This window comes from Gigantopelta aegis, chromosome 12 (assembly GCF_016097555.1).
Source record: "Gigantopelta aegis isolate Gae_Host chromosome 12, Gae_host_genome, whole genome shotgun sequence".
In the NCBI taxonomy this organism is placed as follows: Eukaryota; Metazoa; Mollusca; class Gastropoda; order Neomphalida; family Peltospiridae; genus Gigantopelta; species Gigantopelta aegis.
This window is the reverse complement of record NC_054710.1, coordinates 24,653,271-24,677,005: the sequence shown is the minus strand read 5'-3', so window position 1 is coordinate 24,677,005 and position 23,735 is coordinate 24,653,271. Positions and strand designations below refer to the sequence as shown.

General features: G+C 37.7%; 2 protein-coding genes across 2 annotated transcripts; one reads left to right on the top strand and one right to left on the bottom strand.

Annotated features, from left to right (window-relative positions):
- The first annotated feature begins 3,719 nt into the window (after nt 1-3,719).
- On the top strand, nt 3,720-13,545 carry LOC121386351 (BTB/POZ domain-containing protein 2-like). The gene is made up of 2 exons (XM_041517231.1): nt 3,720-4,174; nt 13,424-13,545. Exons 1-2 carry the CDS (start codon nt 3,894-3,896, stop codon nt 13,524-13,526), a joined length of 384 nt encoding a protein of 127 aa, XP_041373165.1. The 5' UTR covers nt 3,720-3,893; the 3' UTR covers nt 13,527-13,545.
- LOC121386352 lies at nt 10,036-12,394 on the bottom strand. Its single transcript, XM_041517232.1, has 2 exons — nt 11,839-12,394; nt 10,036-10,797 (listed from the first exon to the last, which is right to left on the bottom strand). Exons 1-2 carry the CDS (start codon nt 11,874-11,876, stop codon nt 10,479-10,481), a joined length of 357 nt encoding a protein of 118 aa, XP_041373166.1. The 5' UTR covers nt 11,877-12,394; the 3' UTR covers nt 10,036-10,478.
- Nucleotides 13,546-23,735: the final 10,190 nt, after the last annotated feature.

The following is a 23,735-nucleotide window of genomic DNA, read 5'->3' as shown; positions in this document are numbered from 1 at the left end:
TTGTCCGTCTAGCTCTTGAACGGCAGAGTACTAGGGCTAGTATGTATGTATATACGTAAATACATACTGTGTATATTATAATGTACATGTATATCTGTATTTGTGTATATATGGATGTGTGCATTGATCCATGTGCGTATACAGTGGCGTAGCTGCTATTCTCACACTTAGGATTAAAGTGACAGACCCTATGTTTTAAACACCACGTCGTATTCTTCACTGTTAGAGCCGTGACAGACCCTATGTTTTAAACACCACGACGTATTCTTCACTGTTAGAGCCGTGACAGACCCTATGTTTTAAACACCACGACGTATTCTTCACTGTTAGAGCCGTGACAGACCCTATGTTTTAAACACCACGACGTATTCTTCACTGTTAGAGCCGTGACAGACCCTATGTTCTAAAACACCACGACGTATTCTTCACTGTTAGAGCCGTGACAGACCCTATGTTCTAAACACCACGACGTATTCTTCACTGTTAGAGCCGTGACAGACCCTATGTTCTAAACACCACGACGTATTCTTCACTGTTAGAGCCGTGACAGACCCTATGTTTTAAACACCACGACGTATTCTTCACTGTTAGAGCCGTGACAGACCCTATGTTTTAAACACCACGACGTATTCTTCACTATTAGAGCCGTGACAGACCCTATGTTTTAAACACCACGACGTATTCTTCACTATTAGAGCCGTGACAGACCCTATGTTCTAAACACCACGACGTATTCTTCACTATTAGAGCCGTGACAGACCCTATGTTTTAAACACCACGACGTATTCTTCACTATTAGAGCCGTGACAGACCCTATGTTCTAAACACCACGACGTATTCTTCACTATTAGAGCCGTGACAGACCCTATGTTTTAAACACCACGACGTATTCTTCACTATTAGAGCCGTGACAGACCCTATGTTTTAAACACCACGACGTATTCTTCACTATTAGAGCCGTGACAGACCCTATGTTTTAAACACCACGACGTATTCTTCACTATTAGAGCCGTGACAGACCCTATGTTCTAAACACCACGACGTATTCTTCACTATTAGAGCCGTGACAGACCCTATGTTTTAAACACCACGACGTATTCTTCACTATTAGAGCCGTGACAGGCCCTATGTTTTAAACACCACGACGTATTCTTCACTATTAGAGCCGTGACAGACCCTATGTTTTAAACACCACGACGTATTCTTCACTATTAGAGCCGTGACAGACCCTATGTTCTAAACACCACGACGTATTCTTCACTATTAGAGCCGTGACAGACCCTATGTTCTAAACACCACGACGTATTCTTCACTATTAGAGCCGTGACAGACCCTATGTTTTAAACACCACGACGTATTCTTCACTATTAGAGCCGTTTTTTATCACTAAAATAAAAAATTAAAATACTTAGATTTTATTGCTTAAATTATCCGTGTCCGTGAATATCCGAGGTGTTTCTGGTCAACCTGGTGTTTCTATTACCAAACAAAACAAAAAAATTCAGAATTCTAAAAACGCAAGTTCGTCTGAGAAATATTAATGACCAAGACACGATCCAATTATTTTTTGACAATATTTCCCCGTTTAAACATCACATATTTTAGCTTCTCTCTAGCCAAATGAGTTACAGGTTTGTAGATTAATAAACTTAGTGTCCATTCCCACGGGCTGAAACTAGGGTACATTTCGTTTTTGTGTTGTGTCTTTTCTTTATTGATATTAGTTGGGGGTTTTTAACTGATATCGATACCGTCCTTTCCATATCATATTATTTTCGTGCTTACATCTCTCCTGAACACAAACATCCGCTGTCTGATCTGCACGTCCAGGTGGAAGGTTAACGGTTAATTGGTGGTCAATACTAAGAGATATGTTGGTGTAGTGGTCATGCAACACATCGCCGAGCAGATAAAACACGCTATGAGTGGACGTTGACACCAGAATACGAACCCAGTATATATCAGCCAGCAAGGCCGTACTACTTGTTATTCTGAAAGGAGAGGGCGTAGAAGAGATATGGTGTTATTTATTTATTTTTATTTAAAAAAAACAAAATTAAGTTTGTGTTGCGCCGTGACGTAACATATAAGATAACTCTGTGTTGACTCCAAGTCCATACTTTTTACTTAATGACGGAACAAAACGCTCTACCGTGTGATGGGCTGTATTTTGGACAACTTCACCGACATCTATTTAGTAATTTTTTCTTTCTTTATATATATATATATATAATTTATTTACTTATTTTATTTATTTATGTATTTATTTATTTGTTTTATACTATATCACTCTACACCATAATCCTGTACACATCCCGTATCATGGATTACGCTAATACATTGCAAACATTTAAAGCAATAAAGAACTTGAACTTTATTGCAAATAAATCGAACATATAGTTTTTAATTAGTATTAGTGAATCACTCGAAAGTAAGTTTATATTTTAATACTTTTTATACACATACAATATACCCCTGCGCGTATTGTAACCTCACCGTGGTGCAGGGGTGTAACATTATCTTTGGGAATGGCCAATACAGCACCAAATTGAAGTCTGTATCTATCTATGGTGTTTGTGTGTGTGCTTTTGTTTGAATCTTGAATGTCTGTATTGATGTTGATCATCACTTTATTTGTTTGCATTACCATGGTTTGACACCCAAAAGCCGATGTATTTTCGTGATGGGGTGTCGTTAAACATGCATTCATTCATTCATTCATTCATTCATTTATAAAATACACTATGTGATCGGGTATGTATGTATGTATGTATGTATGTATGTTAGCCCGAGTACTCTGCCGTTCGAGAGCTAGACGGACATTAGCTCCAGTCACCTCTAGCCCTCCCCGTATTGATATGATTTGATATGATGACTCAACCTAGACGGTGTTGATCAATCAAATGTCCGTCTAGCTATCGCACAGTAGAATACTGAGACTAGGGATAATACGTAAAACGAACTATGTATGTATATATATATATATATATATATATATATATATATATATATATATATATAAAGTACACTTGTTTTCTTTTATCATTTATATATATATATATATATATATATATATATATATATATATATATATATATATATATGTGTGTGTGTGTGTGCGTGTGCGCTTGTGTGTGTGTGTGTGTGTGTGTGTGTGTGTGTGTGTGTGTTTGTGTATTGTGTATATATGCGTGTGTGTGTGTGTATTGTGTATATACATGTATGTGTGTGTGTGTGTGTATTGTGTATATATGCGTGTGTGTGTGTGTGTGTGTGTGTATTGTGTATATACATATATGTTTCTGTGTGTGTGTGCGTGTGTGTGTGTGTGTGTGTGTGTGTGTGTGTGTGTGTATATATGTTTGTGTGCAGGATTGCGTGCGTGCTAGTCCGGGGGGACGTAGAAAGTGTGGTTCTTTCTACGTTCGGATATTTTTACATACCCTATATATAGCCTGTATTCAAAACTTGTGACACCATGTTTCAACTGTTTCTCAACCGAAATAGTGCAACAAATGGACACACAAGCCAAGCATGTATAACCTACCGTACTCACAAAATCCCGGTAGCATCATAAATCTTCAACGACAACCTTAAAAATCACCCCCGCCATGTTATATTTGCTATGTAGAGGGAAGCAACTCGCCGTGTACGTCAACAATTGAATTAATATGCCTCGTGGACTGTGCGCGGGCGTGTATGTGTGTGCGGTTGTCACGGGAGCGGGGGATTCGTGTAGGTTTTTTTGTTAATTCGAGCGTAGGCGAGGCTGGCCCCCTACAAAAATGAGAGCCTGTACGCTTATGCATATGAGTGTAACCGAGATTGTAAGGAAAATTTAAACGAAACTCAAACACATTTTGTGGGTTTTGTTTTTTTCTTTTTCAGTAAAAATGGCAACCAAAGAAACCGAATCTAAAGTCCAATCAGGATATGTTGACAACTGGCAGAAAGGAAAGTCAGTCATAGAGAGTCTCGGATATTCACTGGAGGAAAAGATCCTGTGTGACGTCACCTTCATAGTGGGAGGAAACCGAAAGCGGATACAGGCTCACAGGTTGATACTCAGTCTGCGTAGCTGTGTCTTCATGGCGATGCTGACCGGACCTCTGGCGGAGCAGGATGACATTGAAATCCCGGATATTGATTCTGATGTTTTTGATCAATTTGTAAGGTAAGGAAAACATCTTTATAGCACATATACCTATTTAAAAAAAAAAAAAAAAAAAAAAAATTAAATTAAATTAAATAATAATAAAAAAAAAATTGCACAGGGGTGGTGCATCTTAAGTTCGCATCCTTCGGTGAACCAATTCCAATACATTTATGTATGTGCGTATATATATATATATATATATATATATATATATATATATATATATATATACAGACAGACATACAGACAGACATATAGACAGACATACATACAGACAGATACATGCATATACATACACACACACACACACACATATATATATATATATATATATATATATATATATATATATATATATGTGTGTGTGCGTGTGTGTGTGTGTGTGTGTGTGTGTGTGTGTGTCCACTCACATGCATATATACATACATACATGCATACATGTGTTAATATCTATGCATGTAACAATGGACCTCGACATACATACAATATATAGATATTCATACATCAATACATACTAGCCAGTAGCCCACTGAGTCATGCATGTAAGCATGATCGACCACGTAGATTGTAGGCCCCATGCATGTGGTTGAGTTAAAGAGCATCCTTTTTATGGATGTCTCAATAGCTCAGAGCGCATCGTGGTTAGTCTTGCAATTTGTGGGCGATTCGGTGCCACCGGTTCGAGTCCCAGCAACGGCGTGGGACAATTTGTGAGATCAGAAAGGATTTAATTATCCCCTGCGCCAGTGTGTTAATATATATGTATGTAACAGTCAACCTCGACATGCATACACTATATATAGATATTTATACAGCAATACATACATACATACATGCATACATACATATATAAAACAATTTAGCATGTTTATAATCAGCTGTAGTCGTACTAAGCCAGTTTCTACCAACATGGATCATTTATTGACACATTCTTGTTAAATGCAGGTTAAAAAAAGAAAAACATATTCATTGAAATCCATATTTTATCGTCTTTTAACTCTAGGGAACGAATATTCTGGCCCATTTAGCTTCAAACTTTGGGAGAGGGATGTCCTATATCCTTATCCTCCTGGTTCCGGACGTCTATGGCACCATATTTATTAGTTATAAAGTTTATTAAAGTTATAAAGTATAAACATGAAACAATTGTTGTGTAATATATCAAATATTTATAGGTTGATAATAATAATAATTTTCAAGAAACAGCTGCCCAAATATGTATTATATTAAAATTCCAAATAACTTCATTGTAAATTAAGCTTACTGGTTATGATTGTATAACGACTCTGCATCAACAAATGGTCCATAATGATGACGAAATCCACGATACATGTACGACATTTCTGAAACAGAGTCGTTATGATAATCTGGTTTTAAGTTAAATCTGGCTTTGGGTTATGTAATATGGACGTTTTTATCGTCGGGTGAAAATTCAAGTAAAAATATGGAAGATTATGTGTTTCGCTGGCTGGAGAAAATAAAATATAACTGTGGCGGACATATCTCATTATGTCCTATCATGTGTTTAAACAACGACGGCGTGCTGAAATAATAAAATAATGACTTACCTGGAGAGCAAACATGTGTTCGGCAAGGTGGCTGACATTTTGTTTTTGTCTGTTCGTATAGCCAGACCGTGATCTGTGGAGCACCTGTCTGGTGGCTTTTCGTTTTTGGAATGATTTGATTGGTCGGCGAATTAATTTACATCGTAAGTTATGAGTTCTGCACGATGTTCTTGTGGAGTGCATTCTGTTGCACACGTCTTCAGATGCCTATATAAAACTGGGAATCAACGCACAATCTTCAGAACTCGAAGTTAGAGTATCTCCTGTCCAGCACCGTCAGAAGTTACCACGTCAACAAAGCATGAAGGAGCGGCGACCGGTCATCTTGTTTAGCAGCCCTTGGCAGTCGTGCATTGAACTTTTCGTGATGGACTGATTTTCGTTTGGTGACTATTAGTTAATAACTTAAACGCCAGAATTCTGTGGGAAAACTTTATGTATTTAAACATATATATTTTATAAAAAACATTTAAACACTTGCTACTTGTTATGTAATTTTGTCAAGAACGTGTGTGCTCAATGTTTTAGCTATTTAGTCAATTTATTAATCGGGCAATTAGTTTATTGCATTGAATAATGTGATATTAAATATCACACAGTCTATATCTAATAATTGTATTTAATTGCATGTGATAACCTGTACACATGGCAATTGTTTAGTACCATGATTGGATAATTCGGATTTATCAATCTTGGTACACGTGACTTCTGCGGTCTATTAAAGTTTTTAATCCAGTTAGTGGTTATTGTGGATCGGGAAGGTCACAAATGGGGGCTCGTCCGGGATCTTTTTTGTAATATATGTCCTTGGATGGTATTAGGAGATTACAAATTGATCTATTTTGATTATTAGAATAGATGATAATAGTTGACTAGTTAGAGTTTTATTTTGAGCACACGTTTTGACAATTACATAATCAAGTTCACATGGATAGCATATGGTCAGTAGAACAAGTAGTTGATAATTTTATATCTAGTTTAGATGAAACTGAGATAAATTATTTAACTGTAGCACGGTTGAAAGAAATTGCTGAACACGTAGGATTAGAGTTGGACATTGGTTTGAAGAAAGCTGAAATAAAATCGTTGGTGATAGATTTCTTAAGAAATATGGCAGAAAGTAAAATTCAGTTAGATTCAAAGGTGTATACTGGTAGGGAAATTGGTAGTGTTGAACTTGATAATGAAGATAGTTTAGCTATGTTGAAACTTAAGTTGGACTTTCAGAGAGAACAATTAATGTATGAGAGGGAACAAAGAAATTTGGAGAGAGAAAATGAGAGGGAACAAAGAAATTTGGAGAGAGAAGATAGAGAAAAACATAGAGAATGGGAGACAACACAAAGATCTCTCGATAGGGATATTAAAAGTAGAGAGTTGGATAACTATAGCAAGTTTGATCCACAAAGATATATTAGGATGGTTCCTATTTTTAATGAAAATCAAGTTGATGAATTTTTTGATTGTTTTGAAAAGATAGCTCTTGGGGCTGAATGGCCAAAACGGTATTGGTGTTTATTGTTGCAATCTGCTTTGAAAGGTAAAGCACAAATGGCTTATGCAGCGCTTTTCTGTTGATGATTCTTCGTCATATGACTTAGTTAAAGCTGCTATTTTAAGAGCTTATGAAAAGGTGCCTGAGGTGTACCAACAAGATTTTCGAAATCTTAGGATTTCAGGTGGACAATCTTATTTAGAGTTTGCCAAAGAAAAAGAAAGGTTATTTCGGAAATGGTGTAGTTCAAAGTCTGTGAATAATGATTGTGGGAAATTAGAAGAACTCATTCTTATAGAAGAGTTTATGAGAGGTTTGCCATCAGAAGTGGTAATTCACTTACAGGTGCTTGAACCAAGTACATTAGCTGAGGCAGCTATAATGGCTGATAAATTTGTTTTAGCAAACCGTAAACCTGATTTCAGTAATAAACCGAAGTCACAAAGTTATACTTTCAAACAAAGTGGAAGCAGTAGAGATGGTTCAGTTAGGAATAATAATACACCGCGAGATATGGGTAAATCTCAAGATCAGAAAAATTCGGGATCACTCCAGTGTTTTTATTGTAAAAGAATGGGTCACATTAGACGTGATTGCCGGAAATTGAAATATGATCTTGGAAGTGGCAATCGTTCTGGGCACACACATTTTGTATCTCAGTTGTCTGAACCTTTGAATTCAAAATGTCAAATTAAAGATGCGTTATCTAGGGTTAAGAAAAGAAATCCAAGGTTTGAACCATTTCTGACTTCTGGTCATGTGGTTACATCACACGATGGTGATGTGAAACAATCTATAGTGATTTTGCGAGATACTGGTGCTGAACGAACAATCTTACTTGAAAAAGAATTGTTAGATAAGGACAACACATTTTTGGGCGAGTATATTACTTTGTCCACAGTTGAAGGTACTATATCTAGTCCGTTACATACTGTCGAGTTGGATAGTGATTTGGTTAAAGGCAGTATTGTGGTAGCAGCGGTTAGCCATATACCAATTGCGGGTGTATCATTATTGTTAGGGAATGATGTAGCTCAGGAAAGGGTTATTCCTGTACCCATTATGACTGAAATTCCTGAAACTGATGTTGAAACAGAAAAGTTATCTGATGTGATTGATAACATCTTTCCCGCATGTGTTACAACTCGGTCTCAAAACAAAAAGTTGCACAGGAAAATTAGGGTTGAGAATGAGGTTGCCAATAAAAATTGGGATATTTCTGATTTAGGTGATACTTTTATTGGTCATGATTCTGCGCCCGAATTAGGTTCAAATCTGGAAAATGGTTCAGATCGGGAAAAATGTTTTGACCATGAAGTAGGTAACCCAGAAGAAGAAAAAATATTGCAACAGTTACCAGATGACAATGATAGGTTAATTTTAAATCTTAACCATGATCAGTTTATTCTTGAGCAACAAGCTGATAGTGAATTACAAATCCTTTCAAAGGAAGTGTTAGAAAAATCCGAGTTGGATGAAGAACCAGTTGGCTATTATTTCGAAAATGGTGTTTTAATGAGAAAGTTTCGAGATAAACATTCACAGAATAATGATTGGCAGGTGATGCATCAAATCGTTGTTCCTAAAAGTTGTCGGAAAACTGTGTTGAGTTTAGCTCATGATGGTCCATTAGCAGGGCATTCAGGGGTACGTAAAACGTATCAAAGGATTTTGAAACAATTTCATTGGCCGCATTTACATCGTGATGTTGTTAGGTATTGTTTAACCTGTAAAACATGTCAGATTGTTGGTAAACCCAATCAAAGTATTAAACCAGCTAGTTTGATACCCATTCCCGCAGTTAATGAAGCTTTCAGTGAGGTTATAGTTGATTGCGTTGGTCCTTTACCTCGCACTGTTCATGGTAAAGAATACTTATTGACCGTTCTTTGCAAAAATACACGGTTTCCTGAAGCCATACCTCTGAGCAATATTAGGGCTAAAACAGTTGTTGAGGAATTGATTAAAATCTTTACTCGATATGGATTTCCGAAATTCATTCAAACTGATCAAGGTAGCAATTTCACTTCGAAATTGTTTCAGCAAGTGATGGATGAATTGGCCATTAAACATCATTTTTCTTCTGCTTATCATCCTGAAACCCAAGGTGCGTTGGAACGATTTCATGGAACTTTGAAATCCATGATTCGAAAGTTTTGCCTGGAAAAGGGTAAAGACTGGGATGAAGGTATTCATTTGCTGATGTTTGCGATTAGAGATACTTATCACGAATCCATGGGATTCACTCCTTTTGAAATGTTATATGGACATTCAGTTCGTGGTCCATTACAAATGTTACACGAGTTTTGGACAAACTCGGAGGTAAAAAGTGAAACTAGTGTGTTGAAATATGCGATTGATTTGCGGGAAAAATTGCAAACAGTTAGAGAAATATCCCGAAATGTGTTATCCGATAGTCAAGATAAAATGAAAACATGGTTTGATAAAAGAGCTAGAGATAGATCTTTCGATGCCGGGGAAGAAGTGTTAGTTTTGTTTCCTTTGGTTAATCAACCATTAAGTGCAAAATTTCAAGGACCGTATATTGTTGAAAAAAAAATCAGTGCGGTTGATTATGTCATCCGTACTCCTGATCGTAAAAAGAAAACTCAGCTTTGCCATGTTAATATGCTTAAAAAATATTATAATCGGGAAAACGTCTTGGCTAATACAATAATTCTTTCAGGGATAGATTCTGATGTTAAGATGAAAGATGATAATTTTAATCCAGTTGAGCCGAAATTGGTAAATTCGAGGATATTGTTTAATCTTCATTTAAAAATCAGCCATTTAAGTGAAAAACAAACAAAGTGATGTTCAACAAATCATTTCTGAATTTAGCCAAATTTTCCCAGATGTTCCCAGTCGAACAAATGTTATTAAACATGATGTTGATGTTGGTGATTCCAAGTCAATTAAGCAACATGCTTATCGAGTTAATCCACAAAAACAGGAACTTATCCGAAAAGAAATAGATTATATGCTTGAGAACGGCATTATTCAACCTAGTTTTAGTAACTGGAGTTCTCCTTGTTTACTTGTTCCTAAACCTGATGGTAGTGTACGGTTCTGTACAGATTTTCGCAAAGTTAATGCTGTGACCAAATCAGATTCGTTTCCTATCCCACGAATTGATGACTGCATTGATAAATTAGGAACTGCTAAGTATATTAGCAAGTTTGACCTTTTGAAAGGTTACTGGCAAATACCATTAACTAAACGGGCCAGAGAAATCTCTGCGTTTGTAACCGCTGATGGGTTATTCGAATATCTGGTTTGTCCATTTGGAATGAAAAATTCTCAGGCTACATTCCAAAGAATGATTAATCAGGTCATTTCTGGAGTAGAACAATGTCAGGCTTATGTTGATGATATTGTTGTTTATAGTCATAGTTGGAATCAGCATATTAGTCAAATCAAGGAACTGTTTGGTAGACTTTCTAAAGCCCGGTTGACTGTGAACTTGGGTAAAAGTGATTTTGCTAAAGCTACTGTTGTTTTTCTTGGACATGTGGTTGGTCAAGGGCAAGTAAGGCCACTTGAGGCCAAAGTTGAAAGCATTGATGCATTCGGCGTACCTAAAACAAGAAAACAGTTAATGAGATTTTTAGGAATGGCTGGGTATTATAGGAAATTTTGTAAAAATTTCAGTATAATTACTTTCCCTTTAACAAATTTACTCAAACAAAATGTTAAATACATTTGGACCAAAGAATGTCAAGATGCGTTCAATAGTGTGAAAAACATATTGAAAAGTAAACCTGTGCTTATGGCACCCGATTTTAGGAAACCTTTTCAATTGACTGTAGATGCTAGCGATATTGGAGCTGGTGCAGTTTTGTCACAATGCAATGAACAAGGAGTATTTCATCCTGTCGCTTACTTTTCTAGAAAGTTCAATAGTCATCAAAATAAATATTCAACTGTTGAAAAGGAAACATTATCACTGTTGTTGGCCTTGGATCATTTTGAGGTTTACGTGTGTAACCCAATTGAATCAATTATCGTTTGGACTGATCATAATCCCCTTGTGTTTTTACATAAAATGAAAAATAAAAATCAAAGATTGTTAAGGTGGTCTTTGCAGTTACAGGAATACGATCTTCAGATATGCCATATAAAGGGAAAGGAAAATGTGGTAGCAGATGCTTTATCTAGAATGGAATAAATAATTGAGATAATTGTTAGGTTAGTGGAAAATATAAGCATTAAGAAGATTAGTGTTATGCAATTCCTATAGTGTGTAAGGTTTTGTATATAGATAAGAATTACTGTAGGAATGTGTATATAGTTATTTTATGATATGGTATTTATAATATTGACCATATGAATGTGTTCCCAAGTGTGTATAATGAATAAAAAATATTGTTTTATTAAAACAATATTTTTGAAAAATTGGGGGGAGATGTTATGATAATCTGGTTTTAAGTTAAATCTGGCTTTGGGTTATGTAATATGGACGTTTTTATCGTCGGGTGAAAATTCAAGTAAAAATATGGAAGATTATGTGTTTCGCTGGCTGGAGAAAATAAAATATAACTGTGGCGGACATATCTCATTATGTCCTATCATGTGTTTAAACAACGACGGCGTGCTGAAATAATAAAATAATGACTTACCTGGAGAGCAAACATGTGTTCGGCAAGGTGGCTGACATTTTGTTTTTGTCTGTTCGTATAGCCAGACCGTGATCTGTGGAGCACCTGTCTGGTGGCTTTTCGTTTTTGGAATGATTTGATTGGTCGGCGAATTAATTTACATCGTAAGTTATGAGTTCTGCACGATGTTCTTGTGGAGTGCATTCTGTTGCACACGTCTTCAGATGCCTATATAAACTGGGAATCAACGCACAATCTTCAGAACTCGAAGTTAGAGTATCTCCTGTCCAGCACCGTCAGAAGTTACCACGTCAACAAAGCATGAAGGAGCGGCGACCGGTCATCTTGTTTAGCAGCCCTTGGCAGTCGTGCATTGAACTTTTCGTGATGGACTGATTTTCGTTTGGTGACTATTAGTTAATAACTTAAACGCCAGAATTCTGTGGGAAAACTTTATGTATTTAAACATATATATTTTATATAAAAACATTTAAACACTTGCTACTTGTTATGTAATTTTGTCAAGAACGTGTGTGCTCAATGTTTTAGCTATTTAGTCAATTTATTAATCGGGCAATTAGTTTATTGCATTGAATAATGTGATATTAAATATCACACAGTCTATATCTAATAATTGTATTTAATTGCATGTGATAACCTGTACACATGGCAATTGTTTAGTACCATGATTGGATAATTCGGATTTATCAATCTTGGTACACGTGACTTCTGCGGTCTATTAAAGTTTTTAATCCAGTTAGTGGTTATTGTGGATCGGGAAGGTCAGAAGGAAATGTGAAGAAACCTGGGTGGGTTTTTTTACCAGAATATTAACAAATTCATTTGCCAGTCAATGTTTGCGTCTTAATTTCATGTGCCACTTGCTGTTGATGTTGATCACTTTACCAAATGTCCTTTTCAATGTTTTTGTCAATATATTACAACACTGTTAAACAGTAATATTGTTCTATAGGCTAGCGGACTAGTAACTTTTAACTGGTTCTCGTCTGGCGGGCTAGTGAAATGTTTTTCAATTGTTGCACTTTTTTTTTTACCGTCATTGCACTTCATATCCAACTTTATTTAATGTGCAATGGTTGAAATAACTTTTTTTTCTATATACGATCAGATGCATTTGTAGTCATAAAACTAAAAAACGATCAAGCAACACTGACTTCAATAATTAGCTAGCAATAAGTTACAATGGAGATAAATGAATCATGAATGTGTTGACATAAAAATGAATATGATTTATATTTTTGTCACAGTGCAAATATGACTTTTCATGGAATGTCACTTGTATGGGTTTTTTTTTTTAATATATCTATATATACCATAGCAATTTATACAACACACATTCTGAACTACCCCAAACCATTTCCTGTCGTGGATGGAGGAACCGCCATGGGTCGGCACCTACGCTTACGACAAGCGTGCGCTACAACAGCCTGCTCTGAATGTGCGTGACTTACCAGTTAAGATGCTTCTATTTGTTTATGTTTAATAGAAGTCACTTTGGCTGAGTGGATAAGGCGATGGGTCGAAATCTCCCAACTGATACTTGGTGTTTTTATATATTATATTTAAAATAATATTCTATTTTTAGGTTCTTGTACACAGACATCATATCCATTGATGGTAGAAATGTGATACGTTTGTTGTATGCTTCTAAAAGTACGACATCATTGATATGGAAAACAAATGCCTGACATATATTGAGTCATCTTTGTCGTCACATGACGTCTGTTTTGTGATGGAACACGCACACTTGTACAATGCACAAGGTTTGTACAATGACCGAGACTTGATGAAGAAAGCTCTGGCATATATTTTCGGAAAATGCCAAAGCAGTTTTAAAATCTGACAGTTTCTGTGATCTCTGTCACGACTGTTTTTTGTGAAGGTTATAGAGGCAGATCAACTCAAAGCCGACGAGGAGTCTGTTTTTTGAAGCTTCCATCGCCTGGAGCGAGGCAGAGTGCAGACGACAAGGAAGGGAGGTAACTCCAGAAAACAGACGCAGCGTTATTGTGTGATAGTGTGCATCTGGTTCGGTATTCTACAATTAACCCGAAATATTTTGTGCAGAAAGTATCGCTGTCAAGTTTGCTGACGGAAGCTGAAGAAAACAAGATCCTCAGATCTTTCATCATTCAAAACCAAGATGTTTCACCATTTAAATCAAATTACAGACTCGGTACCACAAAAAAACAAAAGTTGCAATTAACAGATTTGATAACATATCCCATGTAAAACAAACGTGTTACATTGTGAAAGAAAATACTGTTTTAGAAAAAAGGACACTATGTGAAACAAAAGTTGTCGGTGTCCCTGCATCTTTTACGAAGGAATAACGTTTGGTTTGAACGCCAGCGCAGAACTACAAGGGTTTCAGTTGTATAGCTGCTTGAAGTCTTCGGATCCTTCTTCTGTGACGTACTCCGTCACGGCCTCTGTATGTGATGCTTCAACGGATGACGTAATACCTGGTTCAGCAATAAAAAAGGAGATTTCGTCCAGTAATGTCATCTATGAAGTAGACTTCCCCAGTGCCATCCAGCTTACTCGCGACAGAAAGTACAATTTGACTGTGACAATTACAATGCCGCATCAACAATTCGGTTACAGCGATGCAATACAACGTTTCCAGGGTGCAGAAGGAAAATCAGTTGTAAGCCACGGATCGTTTACGTGTTCGTTCTATGACTATAAGAAATGCAAACATCTTAAAGGAGCAAATCATACTACTGTTCAAACTGGAGAGATACCGGGTTTAAAATTCGTGCTCTAATAATCCAGGTCACAAGTTCAAGAAACAGTTTGGTTCAGCAGTATCAGACACAGTCTGGTTCCTTTATATCATAATTAATCTGTTTTTTTTCTGTATCAGAGACAATATTGTTTTCTGAATATCAGACACAAAACTGGTTCCTCAATATTAGACACAATCTAGTTCGTCAGTATTGGACACAGTCTGGTTCCTTAATATCAGGGATAATCTGGTTTCTAAGTGTCAGGGACAATATTGTTCCTGAATATCAGACACAAAATGGTTCCTCAATATTAGAAACAATCAGGTTCTTCTGTATCAGACAATCTGGTTCCTTAATATCAGGCATAGCCTAGTACCAAATTACTGTAGACTATATTCCTCCTCAGAATCAGACACACACTGTTTCCTTAATATCAGAGGCAATCTTGTTTGTAGGTATCAAGGATAATCTGGTTCCTCAATATCAGAGGAAATCTTGTTTGTCGGTATCAAGGATAATCTGGTTCCTCAATATCAGAGGCAATCTGGTTTGTCGGTATCAAGGATAATCTGGTTCCTCAATATCAGAGGCAATCTGGTTTGTCGGTATCAAAGATAACCTGGTTCCTCAATATCAGAGGCAATCTTGTTTGTCGGTATCAAGGATAATCTGGTTCCTCAATATTAAAGGCAATCTTGTTTGTCGGTATCAAGGATAAATCTGGTTCCTCAATATCGGGGATAACTTAGCACCAACGTACTGGAGACTATATTCCTCCTCGGAATCAGAAACAACTTGTTCCTCAATATCATAGCCAATCTTTGTTCGTCGGTATCAGAGATAATGTGGTTCCTCAATATCAGAGGCAATCTTGTGTGTCGGGATCAGAGATAATCGGGTTTGTCATTATCAGCGGTAATCTTGTTTGTCAGTTTCAAGGATAATTTTGTTCCTCAATGTAAGAGTCAATCTTGTTTGTCGGTATCAGAGATAATATGGGTTCCTCAATATCAGAGGCACTCTTGTTTGTCGGTATCAAGGATAATCTGGTTCCTCAATATCGGGGATAACCTAGCACCAACCTACTGGAGACTATATTCCTCCTCGGAATCAGAAACAAACTTGTTCCTCAATATCAGAGGCAATCTGGTTTGTCAGTATCAAAGATAACCTGGTTCCTCAATATCAGAGGCAATCTTGTTTTGTCGGTATCAAGGATAATCTGGTTCCTCAATATCAAAGGCAATCTTGTTTGTCGGTATCAAGGATAATCTGGTTCCTCAATATCAAAGGCAATCTTGTTTGTCGGTATCAAGGATAATCTGGTTCCTCAATATTAAAGGCAATCTTGTTTGTCGGTATCAAGGATAATCTGGTTCCTCAATATCGGGGATAACCTAGCACCAACGTACTGGAGACTATATTCCTCCTTGGAATCGGAAACAAACTTGTTCCTCAATATCAGAGCCAATCTTGTTCGTCGGTATAAGAGATAATATGGTTCCTCAATATCAGAAACAATAGGGTTCCTCAGTAATACAGACAATCTGATTCCTGCGTTATCAGAGGCAATTTGGTTCCTCAATATTGAAGTAAAGTTTGTTAAACGCTCGAACTGTCATGGCGATGTTTACTGCATGTGTAGTTCTGTCTCTAGATCGTCGTGGCCAGCTTAAAACGATTACTAGTAACAATGCAGGTGAAAATGCTTACCTTAGCTGCTATAGCATTTTTGCCTTTCCTTCCACATAAATATGACGTATAGAGTTTCGTTGTAATCATTATATATGTTTTCTTTGAATTTAAATTGAAGCGTACTGTAGAAAGACGCTTTGAGTTTTGGTGTTGGCTTAAAACATAATTATGTGATTTTTTATGACTTTTGACATTAATTAATTTCAGTACTCTATATAGAGTAAGATACCAATTCCCGGGTTCACTTCAGATCTAAGTAGACTATAGATACCAGCGCCGACTTTAACATATTTGGCCTCGGTGGCCCAGTGGTTATGCCTTCGGGCTACAGGCTGGTAGAGTCCATATGCAGACTATTGTTTCCATATTAAAATATGGAGTTAAACACAGTACGCTTATGATTCACAACCGAATTATTATTAGCATTACTGTCAATAAACTCGATCAGGAACGTTTGAGTATAAACCCTGCTTTCAATTTTCGATTTTGATGATAAAGTGTAGTTGACAAAAACAATATGTCTATAATACAATAGGGGCGGGACGTAGCCCAGTTTTTAAGGGCTCGCTTGATGCGCGGTTTGTCTAGGATTGACCCCCGTCGGTTGCCCATTAGGCTATTTCTCGCTCCACAACTGGCCGTGGTATGTGCTATCCTGTCTAAGGGTTGGTGCATATAAACGATATCTTGCTACTACTAGAAAACTGTAGCGGGTTTCATCTCTAAGACAATAACTCAAAATTACCAAATGTTTGACATCCAATAGCCGATGATTAATAAATCAATGTGCTCTAGTGGTGTTGTTGAAGAACTAATATAACTTTTTAGGATAACGACAGGTTCACAGCGTATAAAGCTAAATACACACCGATTTACGTTTGTTTGTTCTTTTGTTTTTGTTTGTTCTTTTGTTTTTGTTTGTTTTTTCCTGTTGTTTTGTATATATATTTTTTTCGGTGTGCTTGTTGTTTATTCCTTTGTTTGTGTCGGAGTTTTGTGTTGCTTTTGTTTTTATTTGTTGTTTTATTGATCGTTTTTTGTGAGCGGTTTTTGTGTTGTTGTTGTTTTAGCTTTTGTTCGTTTTTTCTTTCGTTTTTTCTTTTTTTTTCATTTTTGTTTTTCAACGTTGTTCTTTTTATTGTTTATTTTATTATATTTTATTTATTACTGGTTTTTATATATTAGATTTACCTTTTTTATCTCCAATAGACGATGATTCATAAATCAATGTTCACTAATGGTGTTAAATAAATATATTAAACATTTACCATATCATTAAGACGTTTATGTATTTTGTTTGTTACAAATATAGATATTGTGTATGTGACTTTATCTTTAAAACGCATCTATGCACGATTGATCATTATTTGAGCAGAATATTGATTTGATATTACAATATGGAGTTGCACACAACCGTTTGTGATTCCCAACCAACTTATTATTAGCATTGCAATCGATAATTTCGATTAGGAGAGTTTGAGAAAACACCTGCTGTCAGTTTTGATTTGAATGAATGAATGAATGAATGTTTAACGACACCTCAGCACGAAAATACATCGGCTAATGGGTGTCAAATTATGGTAAATGCAAAAACAGTAAGTGATGAGCAACATCAATATAAAAATTCAAGATTCAAATAAAAACACAGTGTAAAGAACTGTACACAAATACAAATATCACAGATAGATACTGACTTTTATTCAAAATTTCAATTGTGTGCTGTATTGGCCATGCTCGAAGACAATGTTACATCCCTGCACCACGGGCAGTTTCGATTTGGATAATGAATTGTAGTTGGCAAACACAACATGTCTGTTATACACTAGGACACGGCCCAGTGGTTTGATGCGCGGATGGTTTGAGATCTGTTCCCGTCGGTGGGTTATGTCTTGTTCCAGCCAATGCATCACGACTGGTATATGAAAAGCCGTGGTACGTGTTATCCTGTCTGTGTGGTGGTTCACATAAAATACCCCTTGCTACTAATGGAAACAATATAGCGGGTTTCCTCTCTAAAATAATGTCAAAATTATCAAAATGTTCGACATCCAATAGCCGATGATTAATAAACCAATGTGCTCTAGTAGTGTACTTAAATAGTATGTGTGTGTCGGAAGGGGGGGGGGGGGGCAGTGCTCTCCACTCGATGATTAAAATGTCCTACTCTGATTTAATTTTGAATAAACTACTTAGTTTGCGTGTGTTAGTGTGTGCGTCTGGGGGGGGGGGGGTGCAGTGCTCCCCACTCGAGGATCAAAATGTCCTACTCTGATTTAATTTTGAATAAACTACTTAGTTTGCGTGTGTTAGTGTGTGTGTGTGTGGGGGGGGGGGGGGCAGTGCTCCCCACATGATGATTAAAATGTCCTACTCTGATTTAATTTTGAATAAAATACTTAAATAGTGTGTGTGTGTGTGGGGGGGGGGGGGTCCTTGTCTTCCACATAGGCTCGTTTTGGTTCGATCTCCGTCGTTGGGCCCATTGGGCTATTTTTCGTAACCATTGGACTTAGTGCACCACGACTGGTATGTCAAAGGCCGTGGCATGCACCATACCTTGCTACTAATGGAATCATGTAGCGGGTTCCGTTCTAAGACTATATTTTAAAATTACCTAATGGTTTTCATCCTATAGCTGATGATGGATAAATCAATGTGCTCTAGTGGTGTTTTTAAACAAAAAAATAAATTTAACTATATAAATAAGAAGAAGTTTGTTTTGTTTAACGACTCCACTAGAGCACATTGATTTATTAATTATCGGCTATTAGATGTAAAACATTTGATAATGACATATTTTTATAAAGGAAAACCGCTACATGTTTTCATTAGTAGCAAGGGCTCTTTTATATGCACCATCCCACAGACATGATAGCACATACCACAGCCTTTGATACACCAGTGGAGGTGTACTGGCTGGAACGAGAAATAGCCCATGGGCACACCGATGGGTATCGATCCTGTACCGAACGCGGATCAAATGATTGCTTTACGATTGGGCTATGTTCAACTTCCATTAAAAACGAATTCCGTTTTATATATGCCCACTGAATATTGGATCTAAGAACTCAATATATGTCCCTAATATGTTGATGTGCTTATTGCTTTTTCAAATACACAATTATAGTCTCAAATGGAATTTAAGTTAATGTATATGTGTAGGCCTGAGACCTATAGTTATACACTATGAATATATCACTACATAAAACTATATATACTACTCAAAAGAATTTAAGGGTCAGACGATATTTTCGACATTATTTTCTGAATGTCAATTATATTAGCTAGACCATAATGTCACGCATGGTATTGTTCCATTTTGACGAAAGTGGGTCTAAGCAACCCATAAATGAATTAAAATCCACTGTCATTGACACTGTCGACTAGTTCTAATGGCGAAAACATGCTTACATTTGTACGTAAATTAGGGCGAAAGCGAAAGGTCTACTGAGTGCCCATAACTTGCTTTTTCACAAAGCGCTTCATTTGCACGCTTTGCACGTGTATTCCATGTTCCCAATGCTGAATTTCCGTATAATTGGAGCTTGTGTTCGTGTACGGTGCACACTCCAAATTCGACAATGTTACGACTTCAACTGAATATCGAAGATCGAGGAAGGGCCATTGCTTGGATTCAGGATGGCAATACGCAAAGAAATGTTGCTCTGAGACTTGGTGTCAGTCAGAGTGTCGTTGGCCGACTGTGGCAACGGTACCAAGCAACGAATTCTGTTCGAAATCGTCCACGTTCGGGAAGACCCCGAAGCACTACAAATAGAGAGGACCGCTACATCACCAATATGGCTCTACGTCAACGCACAACCACTGCACGCCGATTACGTGACAATCTGCGGACTGCGACTGGAACTCGAGTGTCTGATCAAACCATACGCAATCGTCTGAGAGCCAATAATCTACGCTGCCGTCGCCAGGCTGTTCGACCACCACTCCTACCACGTCACAGAACGGCCAGACGTCGCTGGTGCACGCTTCATCTGCGGTGGCAACGTGGTCAGTGGGGTCGAGTGATGTTCACTGATGAGTCCAGGTTTAGTCTCCAGTTCAACGACGGTCGGGTTCGTGTCTACAGACGTCCTGGGGAGCGCTTCGCTGACGTTAACGTTAGATAACGTCACCGTTTCGGTGGTGGCAGCGTCATGGTGTGGGGCGGCATCTCTATCCACCACAGAACACCCCTCTATGTGGTGGATGGCAATCTGAATGGAATCCGCTATCTGAATGAGATTATCCGGCCGTTGGTTCTCCCAGGCCTTCAGCAGATTGGCGGCGGGGCAGTTCTGCAGGATGACAATGCCAGACCCCACTGCGCCAGGGTGGTAACGGACTTTCTCAGACAACAAGGTATCGCCAGGATGGATTGGCCAGCATATTCGCCTGACTTGGCCCCAATAGAGCACGCCTGGGACGAATTAGGCAGGAGAGTTCGGGATAACCATGCCCCTCCGGCCAACCTTCATGATCTGGGTCAACTTCTTATGGCAGAGTGGCAGGCCATTCCCCAAGAGTTCTTCAGACGTCTGATCAACAGCATGAGGCAACGATGTGTCGAGTGTATTCGCGCCATGGGTGGATTCACACACTATTAAACGAATGTTCTAATGTGTAAAATCCATGTTTGACAACCTTCAACTTTGACAGCATGTCATGTGACTTTCTTGTATACAGTGACGTTTATTTGTGGGGTTTTGTAAATATGGAACAATAAATAAAATTGTTGGTGTAGTTTACATCATCAATCTAATACACTCTGAAACTTATTTGGTTATAAATTTTTGACCCTTAAATTCTTTTGAGTAGTATATATACAATAGTTTATTATGTTTGCTGTTACAAAATAAAGTACAGTTTGTTTTATTTAACGACGCCACTACAGAACATTGATTTTTTTATCTTATCATCGGCTGTTGGACGTCAAACATATGGTCATTCTGACACTGTTTCTTAGAGGAAACCCGCTGTCGCCACATAGGCTACTCTTTCACGACAGGCAGCATAGGCTACTCTTTCACGACAGGCAGCATAGGCTACTCTTTCACTGGTCGGTGCAACCACTGAGGTCGGTGTCTGTGTCTTGAGTGCAGAATAATTTTAAGATTTATCAGTTTAAACTTGATGATTTACCAAATCGGTTTCCCACCATCCACACTTAATATAATACAGTGGTGTAGGAAGGTGCCAACACGTGTGTTTGTGGGGGGGGGGGCGCACAGTTTTATATTTACACACTTTTACACAATTAAATAGCAAATATAAGGCAACATATTTGGAAAGTGGGGGAACATACCCCTCTTGCATCCCCCCTCCCCCGTTTCCTACGCCAGTGTAATATGTTGTGCACATAGATAAATAGTACCAATCAAAACCTTACTTGCAGAATCCTGCCAATGATTTAAAACTAACAACACTGCGTAGTCCCCAATGTCCAGGTAACATTTCGTCTGTAAATAATAATTTAAATATTGACCAATCACACTTCGCCTTTTATAACGTTATTTGGGAGCATACAAATTCTAAAAATATCGGGCGAGTCTATTTTAGTGGCCGCAGTACAGCGAACCATACCAATACGTACGGGGTGGGTTATCAGTCTTCACTTTTAAATTAAACATTATTTATTTATTTATAAAAAAAACCCAACGAAATCAGTCTTCAGCTGTACATTACAAATTATTTATTTTATAAAATAAAACATGTTTTAAGGCATTTGTAATTCATACGAAACATGTCGTATATCCTCAGGATAAGTCGGAATGTTTTCAAATTATTTTCAAATCACTGGCAGGATTCTGCAAGTAAGGTTTTGATTGGTGGACATGAGCTCCAACTGGCTGGTGTTAGATCCACATGTAACAGTGGAGCTAATTTTAATTAGATTGCGCAATGGGCCCACTGACGGGGATCGATCCCAAACCGACCGCACATCAAGCGAACGCTGTACCTCTCCCAGCTGTTACGTTGGAGGCAATACTTAAAATCCATACTGTCCTTGATTGCTGTAATTTAGTGTCACACTAATTGGTCTGATGGCTAGGCCCTAATTTACTAATTACTAAGTTATTACATAAATGACAGGTGGCAGAATAACAATTAACTTAAAAGTACACGCACAGTTAAATATATAAATTGCATTTCAATAGAGTTGTAAATGTTGCACTCTGACAGTTATAAGAATGGATTTTACAACACTACGACCTATTTTCCGTTTCTGGGCACAATTTCCTGAAATATGTTCGATGTGATATTAATATTTTAATATTTACAACTCAAAAACACGCCATATAAATGGAACGTTTTTATCAGTAAAGAGCAGACATTCAACAGGTGGAGACGTTAAACGTATGTTTTGTTTATCCCCACCACTAGAGCACATTGATTTATTAATCACCGGCTATTGGAAGCAAATATTTTATTTAACGACGCACTCAATACATTTTATTTACAGTTATATGGCGTCTGACATAAGACTAAGGACCACACAAATATTGAGAGGAAACCCGCTGTTGCCACTTCGTGGGTTACTTTTTTCGATTAGCAGCAAGGGATCTTTTATACACACCATCCCACAGACAGGATAGCACATACTACGGCCTTTGGTACACCGGTCGTGGTGCACTAGTTGGAACGAGAACTAGCACAATGAGCCCACCGCCGGGGATTGATCCCAGACCGACCGTGCATCAAGCGAACGCTGTACCACTGAGCTACGTCCCGCTGCCGGCTATTGTATTTAAAATATTTGATAATTTTGACTCATCGTCTTAGAGTAGAAAGTAATGTTATATATGTACCATCTCACAGACAGTATAGCACATACCACATCATTTGGTATACCAGTCGTGCTGCACTGGCATGAAGACGAAATAGCCCACCTTCGCTTCATGTCAACGCTTTATCACTAGACTACGTCCCCCAGGAACAGATATAAATGAACCAGACCTCTACTGTCGTGTTGGAACATGCGTGGATTCTACTAAACTAGGATGAGTATGCTTGTGTGTGACTTAGGTAGACCTAGCCCGACTACTCTGTATAGGATAACGCACGCCTCCGAGGTTATGGTTGGGATAGTAAAACCCGAGGGAAGAAAGGTTTGTGAAAGTAAGACTTCGGGCTTCGCCCTCAGGTCTTACTTTCACAAACCTTTCTTCCCTCGGGTTTTACTATCCCAACCATAACCAAGGAGAAGTGCGTTATCCAACATACAAATCGTTAATAAGTGTTGTTTATTCTGCGTTTTATGATAAAGCAATTTTTATTTCGAAAAAAAAACCCAACAATCTTTCCCTCGGCGAAAAAATAGAACAGTCGACAGTTTCATTGAATTCACCTATGCACGTGCACGAGTTGGGTCAGCCCACATGTGTCGAGAGAAGTCACGTGACTATCACTGGAATTTCTCGTGCGGTACACCGCGTGGTCATATTCGCAAATGCAGTGGACTGTCATGGA